The sequence below is a fragment of the Manis pentadactyla genome, chromosome 13 (assembly GCF_030020395.1).
Source record: "Manis pentadactyla isolate mManPen7 chromosome 13, mManPen7.hap1, whole genome shotgun sequence".
In the NCBI taxonomy this organism is placed as follows: Eukaryota; Metazoa; Chordata; class Mammalia; order Pholidota; family Manidae; genus Manis; species Manis pentadactyla.
This window is the reverse complement of record NC_080031.1, coordinates 30,690,677-30,704,565: the sequence shown is the minus strand read 5'-3', so window position 1 is coordinate 30,704,565 and position 13,889 is coordinate 30,690,677. Positions and strand designations below refer to the sequence as shown.

At 39.7% G+C, this 13,889-nt stretch overlaps 1 protein-coding gene across 4 annotated transcripts in view; it reads left to right on the top strand.

The window, feature by feature from the left end:
- The window catches only part of PDGFD (platelet derived growth factor D), a 218,838-nt gene extending 213,201 nt beyond the window's left edge, over positions 1-5,637 (top strand). For all 4 annotated transcript variants that reach the window (XM_057490900.1, XM_057490899.1, XM_036902761.2 and 1 more), the window contains one exon: positions 2,249-5,637. In XM_057490900.1, the coding sequence (XP_057346883.1) occupies positions 2,249-2,374 (126 nt within the window). In that variant the 3' untranslated portion in view covers positions 2,375-5,637. The remainder of the gene's footprint in view (positions 1-2,248) is intronic.
- Positions 5,638-13,889: the final 8,252 nt, after the last annotated feature.

Below are 13,889 nucleotides of genomic sequence, written 5' to 3'. Positions count from 1 at the left end.
AGATGTCAAAAGGAGAGAAAATGAACACCCACTCCCATGTTAATTCATTGGTGACCTCACCCACCACATTCACCTCTGTGCATTTCTTTAGTAGCTGCTATGTTCCCAGCATGCTGAGCTGTACAAACAAAAGTCTCAATTTCATAGGTAAGGCCATGGAGTCGTCCAGAAGGAGTCAGATTCTCATTCCACCAATTATAGCTCTGTGACTTTGGGCAAGTAACTTTCTCTCTCTCTTTCCTTATCTAGGAACAAAATTAGAAAAGTCCTAATTTGCATTAGGACTAAATGTGTTGCATTGAAGTCCATATAATTTAATATTTGCAAAGTCACTTACAACAATGTGTGGCATCTAGTAACTGCTCAATAATGTTAATGATTGTTTTTGCTCTTCTTACTTTCTAATAACTTATGATCCAGTTAATAGAATGATAATAAATCATGGGAAATTGTGTAATATGTATTGTAAGTACTGTAGACTGGCTGGAAAAAATGGTAAATAGTTATCAAAACTGGCATTTAGACAATCTTTACCAGTGTTAAATACTTCTTTTTAAATGTGAAAATGTTTATTATTTTTCATATTGAGATACATACACTAAAATGCAGAAATCTTAGTGTTCAGCTTGATGAATTTTGACATGTGTCTATAGTTATGCAACTATTAAATACTTCTGAACTTTGTGCCTCCCTTATGTACTTTCTTAGGGTATTCCTTTCCCCCCCAATTTTGTACTCATCAGTATTCTTTTGAAGCTCTGTAACAAATGGGCTCCATGTTCCACTCTGAGTTACCACAGTCCAGGCTCTCTAGCTTGGTTGAACATTGAACAAATGCAGGGATTTATTCTCCTTCTCACTGGAACTCCCGAGGAACCACGTGGCTAAATGCTAAAGTAAAAGGGGCACACAGACTATAATGCATGAGTACTGAGGACTCTGGGGCATTTTTCTTAGTAGAGGATTTTGCTTTCTCTATGACTTGAATAGGTAAAGTGAGATTGAGAAAATTGCTGGAATATAATCCACAGTAAAGAATTGTACAGATGCCATGAAAAGTTATGCAAATGTGAAAGCAAAATTTTTGCACATCTAACCTTTATCTGGGATCAAAGTATACCAAGCAAATTCTATCAGGTCCCACTCCAGTTCACACATGGGGCTATCACACCTTTGAGATACAAAAGGAAATCATAGGCATATTGGAGAGGCATTGATTGAGTCAGCTGTGCTAGGAACCTAGAGGACACAGCCCTACTCCGAGGTCCAAGAGGCCAGAAGAACATGGACAAAGCCTTAGCCTCCTTTAAAGTCACAGCCTCTAATGTATAAAATGAGAATAAGGATATTCCTGTGCCATGTGACAACATTTGGTCTGAGGGCAAAAGAAATCATGCAAATATTTGAAAACTATAAAATGCTATATAATTGTATGGTAATGCCATGACAGAGTTTAGAGTCTAAAAGGAAAATAGAACAAATCAAAAGTAAAGGCTAACAGGAACCTAAGGACATTAAGAAGAGAAGCAATTAACTGACCATATACTTTATATGAAAGCACCTGGGTAATTTTCCAAGCATTTGTGCATGGGATGACTAATGTTTGACTTCAGTGAAGGTAGTAGCAGAGCAGAAGAGTTAGCTTCAACTTAAACTTACTAATTTAAAAAATTAAGGATATACTGTGTTCACTTAAGAAATGCAGTATTAACACTAGTATTAGTCTGCAAAGATTTCAGTGGAGCTAAACTGTCATTTATTTAAGGCCACTAGTGACCTTTATCAGGGCAAAATGTTTTATATCAACAAATATTTAGTCCTACCAGCATATTATGTTCATGACTTTATTCATTGTTCTGTCTGCAGAGAAAATAATATGCTCAGTATTGTCTTTATCCGTAACACATGGTTTAGTCAGAAGAATCTCTATGATAGTATTTGGCACAGCACCTGGCACAAAGCAGGCCCTTAGAAAACTACCCATAAACACCTGCCAGGACACCTGAGGTCACCTTGGTACTGCAGATAGGTTACGCAGGAAGCACTACTCTGTGATTAGTTGACCCCTCCACTTTAAGGAGCTAATGATTGTAAAAATATTTACATGTGTGCATTCTAATAGTGAGCCCATAGCTTTTGTTGGATTCTCAAGGGGTTAAGAACTTAATGGTCATAAAGAGAATTAAGTGGTGTCTAGTTGAGTTAAGCACCAGGGGCTTTCTAACAGGAAATATGCTTCTTGTCCTAGGTGTTAAAGTTTGAGCCTGGCCATTTCAAGAGGAGGGGTAGAGCAAAGTACATGGCTCTCGTTGACATCCAGCTGGATCACCACGAGCGGTGTGATTGTATCTGCAGCTCAAGACCACCTCGATAAAAACATGTGCGCACATTTACATTAAGCATGAAAGAACCTTTAGTTTAAGAGGATGTCCTAAGAGACCCTTTCCACCAGCAACCGAACTTACTACTAGCCTGCAAAGCAATGAATACAAGTGGTTGCTGAGTCTCAACCTAGCTTTGTTAGTGCCATGGCAAGTAGAAAGGTGTCTCATCAACCTTTATATACAAGAATATAGGTTTGCATTTAATTAGAGTGTCTATGTGTAAATAGATCAAATGGTTTATTCAGTATGTATAACCAGATACACCAGATCTTTACATATGGTTGAGTTATTTAGACCCTTAAAATCTTTTGATAAAAGAAGGGACATATTAAGTACATGTAACATGTCTTTGGAAGATTCAGAAGATTAATTTGTTTATTTTAAAATTTCTAATCACAGAACAATTGTGGATCTCAAGATTTTTTAAAAAGCATCTTATATATTATAAAACAGTAGAAGAGCTTTTCTTATGTACACATCTTAATTATACCAAAGGAAAAATGTGGTTTCTGGGAAAAAAGCATGAACCTAACCATTTTTCCTATGACATACACTATATATTTACCTATGTAGACAATAATTACCTGTCTCCAAAAGCGTGCCATAATAATATAGGTGCTTTTGAAATTAAGTCATCAAGTCATCTTCATGCATCTTGCTAAGGCATGCAAATTCACTTAACACCTGTCTCAAAAAAAATTTCCCAGAACGTTTATTATTATGATATTGTGAGACAATTTATGAGCTGAATTTATAGCAGAATTTTGAATTGTTTCTTTCCAATAACCTCTGTAGGAGTAACTCCTCTGAAGAATGGCATAGGGACTCTTTATGAACCTTTCAAAATAGTGATCATTGAAAGATTTGGGAAACTAAAAGTCAAAAGAGTGAGCAATGACATTATTAACATAACTGGAAATTGGATGGAATATTCGATAGGCTCCATACTTAACAATGGATTCAAACTCTCCAACCTGTGCCAATTCATTTTGTGTATCTTGCTTTTGTGTTCCTGTATCTTTGATACACAAACTTGGATTTACAACAGCATTGTATATTTGGTAAGCCATCAAATATTATTTATAGCCTAAAAGCGTTCGTGTATTAAAGCAACCCACTTTTACTGATGTAAATCCCTGATCACATACTCACTCACCATTCGGAATTCCTGTTTCTGAACCAAGTGAAATCAAATCTGGAGTCTCTCGTTCTTTCCAAATCTGTGGAGCTTGTTCTATGAAGCCACCCTGCAAATTGTGGGAGCACAAGTTAGGCCCTGCTCTACTAAAAAACTGTTGTTTGCATTGGTGGTTATTATTGGTATTTAGAGTAATTTTTCCTCCCTGGCTCCTTAATGTCTGTTTTAAAGGAGGCTGACTCCAGGCGTAGGAAATGATTCACCCTCCTCTAAAGCAGGACTCCAAAGAGCAACACTGAAATCACGATAGCTCGGAGGCAGCTCAGACACAGCTACATTTTTCTCCCTGCTGTAAAAGAAAAAAGAACAGATTTCTTCCATGAGTCTAGGGCCCTACTGACTACAACCAGTTGGAGGGAGGGGTGTGTGACAAGGGTTTGATAAGTCCTAGTGTCAGATGAGTGGCTTAAATATACTTTGCATTTCTAAGCATGGTGCTCTGAGGACCAAGTTCTCAGCTCCTTGAGATGAAAGCCCAGTGCTTATTGAAGATAAGTGTTTTTTTCACCTAAGGCTTCCCTGGAAGTATCTAGTGTTTTTTCACCTAAGGCGGTGATAAAGTTGAATACTCAGTGTTGTTCAGTTGTCAATCAGCAACAGGTGAGGCAGACTTGCTAATAATCAGGACCCACTCATCCCCTTCATGGCCACTTGCGAGTTTCTTATGAAAACATCAGTTTGTGCTCCAGAATCAAAATGTGTGTTACATCACTTTGGTTTGTTCAGCTCACACGATAGCTGTAAGTGTGAAAAATTAGAGTGTTCTACCCAGTTTTCAATAAGCCTTCCAGGCTGCAATAACCAGGATGGTTTTCCGTTAAAGCCCTATCTGTCCTTTTTATTTATTAGCTGAAATGTAAGCAGGCATATTCACTCACTTTTCTTTTTTCTTGCCCAGGTGTTTTATTAAAACCTCTCCCTTGGTTATCTGTTATCTATTGTACTTCCACCATGTAGCCAATAAATCTGTTTCGTTGCCACCAAAGGAATAAAAAGTGTGCCGTACAAATTAAATTTCAAAACAAACCCTAATAAATCCATATTTCTGCATGGCTCACTCACCTGGAATAATGCCTTTCATTCAGTATGTTCTTGTAGGGCAGAATGCATTCATCAGTAGTTTTTTTTTTTATATTTTTTGTCATATCAGTAATATGCAGCTTTTCCCTCTCATAGCATTTTCTATAACAAATGTAATATGCCTCTTATCTTCATGAAAAATAAATATTGCTTTTGAACAAAACTCCATTATTTAGTACTCAATTGAAGTTTTAAAAAGTGTGCAATATTAATACCTTATTTCCAGAAATGCATGCAGTTGTTTGCAGTGACAAGATTGGGTGATTTCTGAGGTCTTGGTTTCAGCATGTGGAGAGAGTTCACCCCTCATTCCCTGTCAACAGGCTTTTACTCCATCCCATCCCAAAGCCAGGAGACAAGGCAGAACTTGGATTTTATCATTTTGCTGCTTCTTTGTTTGACTGGTTCTCTATAGACCTTTTAATGAAATACAGTCTCCTCTGACAGTCCTGGTTTAAAGAGACTTCACAGCTTCTTTCTTCCCTGGGGGACTGAAATCAATAACATGACAGACTTGTTTCCCTTTTGTTTGCCTTCAGAACGTCTCCCATCTAGACTGGCTCCCCATCTGGTGGGCCACTGTTACCAGCTCAGGGAGGCCAGCGTGGGGCTCTGGTCTGGCATTTGGTCTGTGAGGGTGGGGGCAGAACATAAAGAGCTCTTCTCACTACAAAACTTATACTTTTGCTGGTAGTTTAGTCTTTATCGTCATCCTGCTGAAGACAGGACAGCAGCTGCTGTGTTGGGTGAACCTCTGTCACTTTATTTAGTTTCGTGGTTTTAGGTTGTTTGAGGAAAGGGAATAGAGACATGCATCTGTGTCAAGAATCAATTTTACCATCGGAAATACCACCTAATGGGCGAGTTGAAGTGTGTCGTGGGGTGAGGGGAACAGGGAAAGGATCAAATAGTTTTGTGCACAGGAGTTAATTCAGATAACATGGATTTTTATATTAAAAAGTCATATTAATCATATGTGTATATGTGTGTGTGTATACAGTATTTTAAGGCAAATACATTAAGAGTTTTATTTCCATTTCTTGAAATGAGCATATGTCTACTTTTACTCTCAGAATAACTCAACAGATGTCCGAATTGTTCATATTCTTCTAAGGTCCTCTAGTAGAACATTCAATTAAAATTCATAGATTAGTATTCCTGCCTGAACTCCTAGAAAATACAATTTTGTTTATTGACAGCTCTGATAAAAAATGCTAGATGAGAAAATATTTATAATTCAGTGGTTTTATTGACTTACTTAAATTCTGTTGTTTTTAAAGATCAGGTTAAAGACTACACAGGCCCTCAACACTTAACATAACACATTGGGATCTCTCCCAGATATCACAGTTAAACATCAACAATGGATAAGTAACTAACTGCTAGTTTAAAACTATGCTTGCTGTACATGTTATAGTTTAAGATTTGCAGTTGATTTGTACCTTTTTCTAAAAATAAATTTCATTTCTATGGTGATCTCTAGAAATTCTTTAGCAGATCACAATTTAAGAGTAGAGCTGAGTCCCTAATAAAGGCTAATGTACTCAGAGCAGCAAGTTGTGGACCAAGAAATCTTCATTTTCTAATAAAACCATTTAGCTTTATAATTATTTTAAACTGTTGAATACTAGTTGCCAGATCTAGTGGCCAGGAACCAAATGTTAACATCACTCTTAGATTCCATTTATGTTTTCAATAACATCTGTATTACAAACTCTCTTTTAAGAACTAAAGTCTGTGGGTCATATTCTCTACCCTTTCTTTGGCTGAGGCCATATTACTAATTCATTCTCTTCTGCTATCTTCCAGTCTTGTTTTCCTTTTCTACTGGTGACATTTACATTATTCCTCTTTTTTGCCAGTCTCTACCCACCAGTCTTCAAGTCAGAGAGAATTAGGTTGGAAGTCAGCTCTGGGAAGGCACAGGAGGTAGAGGCCAGTTGAGGAGATGGGCATATCAAATTCATGGTGTCCCATGTTTCCCAAGAGCAATTAATTTTTTAAAAAAGTCACTGCTTTCTGAGAGTTGAACACATCAAGTGGAAGTTTCCCAATATGCCCATTTTGGTGCCAAGTTCAGAATATGGTGGTAGGTATTTAATGACTTCTATCACAGGAAATTTAGTCAGAGTCAATATGGGGAAAATTGACTAAATAAAATGTTCTATGCATTCATTCAACAACAAAATGTGTTAAAAGACACTATATATCAGGCATGCTTTGGGGTTCAAAACACAACGCCCACTGCAGAGTATAAAATTAGAAAAACTCTTAGGGGTGGAGATCTGAGACAGGAAGGGGTATAGGTTATCACTGCGAATCTCTAAGGTGCTATTTGCAGGAACTTGGACTGCAAAAAGGATTAGCAAGAAGATTCAAGGTCATATTCACTGGATGGGGAGGGCAGTGCAGGCTTGGGGGTTGTCCTGGAGGAAGGAGTTAACGTGAGTTGGAATTTTGAGAGTATTCTCAGAAAACTAGGGAGGCAGCAAAGAAGGGCTAATTTTAAGGGATCATATTTCTCAGAAGAGTTAGGGCTTGTGATGTTGACTGGGAGTCCTCCTTAGAGTGATGAAACTGAAACCATGAGAAGGTAAAGAATAGAACCTCCACAATTCTGTTCTTTTGAATTAGAAAGGACATCCACAATCACAGAGAAGAGGAAAAAGGAGTTCATAAAGCTCACAAATGTGTGTTCCAAAAATCTGGTAATACTGAGGGCTAGTTGAGTGCCCAGCACTGTGCTATTCATAACAGATTTAGGGAACAATCAAACAGCCCTATTTCCTTTGCTTATCAAACTAGGAGAGATGGGTAGACATTAAATAATTAAATAAATAATCCATTATATTTGTGAAAAGCGAAAGCATACTATGGGATGATAATCAAAGGCAGAATTCATCCCAGGGGCAAGGAGGGATTCCTGAGGAAGATGACTTTGGAGCAGAAACAGGAAGCTGAGTAAACATCAGCCAGGGGAAAGTGGGAGGAGAGTGGGGCGCGGAGATGTTGACTTTGAATGTTTAACTGACCAGAGATGGTGATGAATTGCGTGTTAAGAAAGAGGTGAAGAAAGATAAAGATTTTTCCAAGGCTTCTGGCATAACAAATAGGGCAGAAAGAGACAACATTTATTGAAATGGGGGATGTAGGAAAAGGAGGACAGTTGGGGTAGCTCAGGAATTCAACCTGAGATATTAATGCCGAATGGTCTTTGACATATCCCGTTGGAGATACTAAGGAGGCCGTCTGTGGGACTGGAGCTCAGCAGAGGGGTCTGGGAATGAGATGTAAATGTGGGAATCATCAATATGTAAAACTGAAACCACGAGAAGGTAAAGAATAGAACCTCCACTAGGTGAGTGTCAGATAGAACCTTTCACCTCAACAGGAAGGTAGTAAGGAGAGGACTGGGGGATGGGAGATTCAGTTGTTTTCTTCAAACTTTCTCAGTCTTTTACTAAATTCTGTCTTTGGGGGCTGGGATTTTTTCTTTTTTTGAAAAAAAAAAAGAATGTGTGTGTCTCCTGAGAAAGTGTGCCCTCAATAAATAGAAGTAAATCACCTTGGTTATTCACTGAAGCCTTCATTTTATTAAAAAAAAAAAGATTTCTTTCAGATTAAACTTTGCATATACCAAATACAATCTTGGTTAGTACATAAATGAAGACTGAAGATTTGTGTGATGAATTACTTGTGTCTGTATACACATATATGTATACATGCCTAAATGAAGACTTAAGTGTAATATTAAAGCTCTGACAAGATATGGTAAACAGATTGACAAATTATCTTTGCTGAGAAACAGCTCACACTCATCCTGCAATGGAGAAAACCCCAGACCAGATCAGCACTGTACTAATTTTTTTTTTAAAGGACATATTTTGGGTAATTGTATACCAAAAAATGGATTCAAAAACAAATAAAAATAATTATCTGAATCCCAGTGCCTCAAGCTCACCCCATTCATTTCAACAGGAACTAAAATCATTTCTTGTTTTATCCATAGGAAGAAACATATTTCTTCAGCAGACATTTTCATGAACTATATGAGCTTTTGCACAAGAGTGGGACTAATATGACTTTTCTTTCTCTTCTCATAGAAATAGAAAATGACTAAAAGCCACAGAGCAGTAATTGTATAGGTCTAAATTGGGTCTTAGAAAAGAATAAAGGAAGCGAGAACAGAGTTAAATCATCATCCTAGTATCCTGTCTGAAGAATTCTAGTGTTTTACTATGACATCTTTTTCACTGATAAGACTGACCCAAGACAGGATTTGGAAGGCAACTGTCTTGCCTGAGGGTTTCAGCCCCAGGCAAGTTCATTATGGATTCAGTGAGACTGAGAAATGACAATGGAACGCTCTTGGGGTAAAAGGGTTTATTATCCAGCTTTGTTCTCCCAGCTATAGGTCAAGCACTAGAATTATGTCTGCATCCAGCAGTCTGTGGGTCCATAATCCTCCTTCATCTCTGCCTCCACCCAAGAGCCCTGGGCAGAGCTCTTTATATAGTGACTCAGTCGTAATAGCTTATTGCCTATGGGTGTGGAAGCAGTAGCCTAGCAGCAGGCCAGTTACATCAGCAAGTAGTTTAGGGTCAGGTGAGGATCCTGACCATAGACACTTCTATTTTCCCCACAGCAACTATGACAACAGTTTTGTTAAGCCAAGGCAGAATCCAGGGCTCTTACAGGCTGCCAGAAAGAATCTTACTTTTTATGGACCTAAGATGGTAAGAGATGAGATAAGAATACCAAGACCAAACCAAACAAAAACTTATTTAGGAAGGATGGGAAGGGCCAGGAGGGGACAAGGAGAACCTCAGCACTCCCTTAAGCCAAGCAAAACTGACAGCGGACACATGGGACCTGTCATTTACCAAATCTCCCTTTGTTGGGTACTCTGAGCTGCCCACGAATCATGGTCAGATATTTTATACATTGTAGATAGAAGTTGGTAAAAAACAGTGAACTAAAATAGAAATGGGGAAGGGAGAAAGTGCACTCTGACCCCCTCGTGCCCCATCTCCAAGTGGCAGCAACACTCAATTTCAATCTACAAGGAGCATTTCTCCCATTTCCCACCCAGAGTGAATTGACTGACCTATGACCTCTACAGCACTGCCTTTCCTTCAGGGCCCTGGGAGAGGAGAAGAGGGTCCATACCCTCTGTGAACAGGAGCCAGAAGCATTTAATGCTGGTAATTCTCACCATGATGCAAGCAATAATCATTGACATTTGTTGAGTATGTGCTAAGAACTGTTCTAAATACTTTGCCTCACTCATTCATTTAACTATTACAAAACATTCTTTTCCTATGCACATTTTAAAGGTGAGAAAACTAACAGACAGAAGATTTTAGGTCCCAAAGCTAAAAAGATTCAAAATCAAAACTGAAAGGCAAGCAGTCTGGCTTCAGGGCCTGTCTGTGCTCTTAACCACCATGCTATCCCACCACACAGACTCTTGAGAAGAGGCTGCTCCCCTAGTCTCTGGTCCTTACTGGGGGGATGTGCACAGCTGGACTGAGGACAGTGTAACTGGGATGGGAGCTGAGGGCCATGAGCGACCACGCGTCTCTAGCCTGCCCGTGCTGCCCCTTCTTGTCAGATGCCCGGCTCATGCACATTCTCCAGTCTCTGTTTGGTGAACCATTTCGCATCTTTCAAAGTCCAACTGGACGCCACTCCCTTACAACATCTTCTTTGTCACCCCAGCCCCACCTCCTGAACTGGTCTTCCACTGGTGTGGTCACAGCATTCTCTACAAACCCTGAGCCTCTGTGACATGTCATCCCAGGTACCCATTCATTAGTCTGACTCTCCTGCTATGCTCTATGCCCTCTAGGGTTGAGAGCCTGTCTTTCTTTTCATTGAATTCTAATTCTTAAAACAGTGCATGACAAATAAAATGTGTCCAATAAACTGAATTAATTAATCAATTACATGTCCTGAAAATCATTGTCTTTCTTGGCACTTGAGTAGCTAAGACTGTTTTTCACTAACTGGATACTTTCTCTAGATGTCCTTAAGAAATATAAATGCAGAGGAATTTCCCTTCCTTCCCTGGAAGTTAGGGGGTAAAAAAATTGACTCATTTCAGTTGTGACAGCACTCTTCACCATTAATTGTAATTGCTAGTAATAGTGACTCTGTGCCATCTTACTACACTGATGGACAGTGATGCATTGAGGTATGGGTGGGGACTTGATAATATGGGTAAATGTAGTAACCACATTGTTTTTTCATGTGAAACCTTCATAAGAGTGTATATCAATAATGCCTTAATAAAAAATTTAAAAAAGAAATTGTAATTGCTACTAATTAGTTGTGTCTGCTGCTGGAGTGTAGGCTCTCTGAAGACAGAGCTCTCTTTCTCTCTTTCTTGGCCCTTGCTTATCTCCAGGCCTTGGGACAGTGACTGGCACATGGAAAGTGTTCATGGCCACTTCATAATGGAGCACAGAATAAGCTGTGAACCTAGAATCAGAGATCTAGGTTTATATCATAACTGTGCTGCCAACTTTCCACAAACCTTGGGGAAGCCTTACTTATCCTGGTTTCAGTTTTCTTCCCTTTATAACAACAATCAAGATGAAAAAAAGCATATGTTTTCCTTTCATGGATGTAGAGATACGAGATTTCAAGTCTTTAAAGCTATACAATCCCAAGGCAGTTGGTTGGGGGAGAATAGTCAAAAGGACCTACTGGTCACTGAGCCAGTCTCAGTGAGACATGGCCCAGCTGACAGTATTCTCACTCCAGATATCACTGGAGGCAAATGTTAACAAGGGCACTTAACGGAGGGCAGAGCTAGCAGCAGTAACCAGTTGACTGATCACACAGATGCTGACCATTGACTGGGGGTTTCCTATAGTAGAAGATCTGTAATTTCTGGTTCTCAACATCTCTGAATCTATGATATATGCAGCTGAGGCTGAATCTATTAAAAAAAAAAAAACAGATTGGAAGTAACTAGAATCCAGGCACTCAAAGGCTACTTCAAAGGGTGATGAGTGAACATAATGCAGTTCCCTTATTGCAGACTCTAATTTTTTCATTTGAAGTTGCAATAAGCTTAGGGCAAGGGGAAAACTTCCTGCTTCTCTTTTGGCTTTGTGTATCAGAGCTATAATTAGCACAAAGCTGGAAAAGCACAGGAGCACCTCAACCTAGCAGTGTTTATTCTACCTAAAACAGTGAACTCAGAAGAGCTGAGGCTGGAAAAACACTCTGGGACTGATATGCAAAGGAGAACACCAGGCCTCACACTCGGCAGCTTCCTAATCCTGTGAAGTGGAAAGTTTTTGCTCTGAAAGCAGTGTTGAAAGATTGCAAGAGATATAAGTGTAATGTCAACTATTTGTATCCCACTCATGTTTTCCCAAAAAGCTCAGGAATTGAAGCCCTATGACATGTTGAATAATCAGAGTGAAAATTTTCAGCAGCTTCATTTCCAGCTGCTCAGCACTGCAGCTGATATGCAGCAGTCACTGAGTTCCCTCTGCAAAGCTCTGATGATTCCACAACTGCAGTTCTTTCCCTCATCTCACACTCCCAGGAGGGAAAAAAGCCAAGGAAAAGTACAAACCGGTCACAAGCTGTTGAAAACTAACCCACAGCTGCAAATTCTGCGGCCTAAGCAGCATCTGGTGCCATCTTCCTAAAGAGGACACTGCTTTTATCAAGTAAATACTTGATATTCACTCCCCAGGGATCCTTGGCAGAAATTCTGGGAAGAAATGGAGGGGCCATGTTTTATTTAAAGTATGTTCATTAAGTCCCCACACTTTATAGTATGAAGTTTAAAATACCCAACAGCCTCACAAAAGAGGTTGGCTTGTTAATAGAGAAACATAGCTGTATCCAGGGGCATTATTGTATTTTAATTTGCCTGTTTGGTGTGGGGAACCTGGAGGTGCCTATTGGTGTTCTAGGCAGCCAGTGTGTGTACATTCTTGTGACCAGTGGGAGGTAGGTGGAGTGGAGTGTGACCCTTGCTGTTTGGATGCTGAAGAGGTGAAGGATCTCCTGCTGGTACACCTGGGCACAGCATCCTCTCAGGGAGGGAACAGCCCTGAGTGTGAGGCCACGTGGTGCAACACAGGCCAGATTCCTCATGAAATTATAGAAGCTTAGGGGAATTTCAGTATTTTTAAGCTGTCCAGCACTGCAAATCTCCCTTTGAGCTCCTTAAAGACACTGCTTTTGAGAGTAAGGCTGCAGGCTAGTTATAAATGGGTCTAGTTGCTAAAGAGAGACCTTCCAGGACCACACGGTAAACATGGATATTGGGAACTATTTATCCAGCAGAACAGGGCAGCCAGGGCCATTCAAAGAGACAAGTTGAAGACATAAAGGGTTAACCAAGGAGAGAAGGCCCACTTCAAGCACATCCAGACCTCAGCTGCTGAGGGAGTTTCCAGACAGGACTCCAGACTTAGAGGACCCCATTCTTAAAGGGAAAATGCATGCCATCTCTTCTTGATGGTGATCACCCTGGGGGAGGGTGGCAGCTGTGCCACCATGAAAAGGAAGGTGGTGACCCGGGAGGTTGGGGACCCAGAACCCAGGAGCTGTAAAGGGTGTGAACTGGAACTGCCCCATAAGTTCCAGGAGGAAGAAGGGGTGAAGAAGTTGATAGAGAGTCAGAATGGTTTGGACGTAGACTGAGGAGTCTTATATTTATGTTATTAAAGGTGCTAGTTCAAAACACGCAAGACTTTAGATGGTATTTGGATATTGATAATGAATCCTACACTCGATGATATCCAATAATGCACATACAAAGTACATCTGAGAATGACATCAGTAGTAGTTTCACATTTTCAATGTCCAGCTCAATATCTGGACATAGTAAGTATTCCCCTGGAGGGTACACTGCTGTCTGGATTCATTTATCCCTGTGAATAGAGCCCAAACTGAGGTGGTATACCAGCCTAAACTAGAAAAACTCTACTCATGACCATAAATATGCATCAGTCACCCAGTTGGAGTACCATGGTCTTATTTGCCAAATTCAGAATTTAAAAATTCCTAATAAACAAGACTGCTCTTTGAGCATTTATAATTTCATTGGTATAGATAGTGACTCTCTACCTGTGCTCAACATGAACATTACATAAGCAGCTCGGAAAAATATAGTACTTGACCCAGAAATTCTGACTGAATGGCCCTTGCATCTGTATTCTTAAATCTCTTCAGGAAATTCTGGTGTGCAGCTA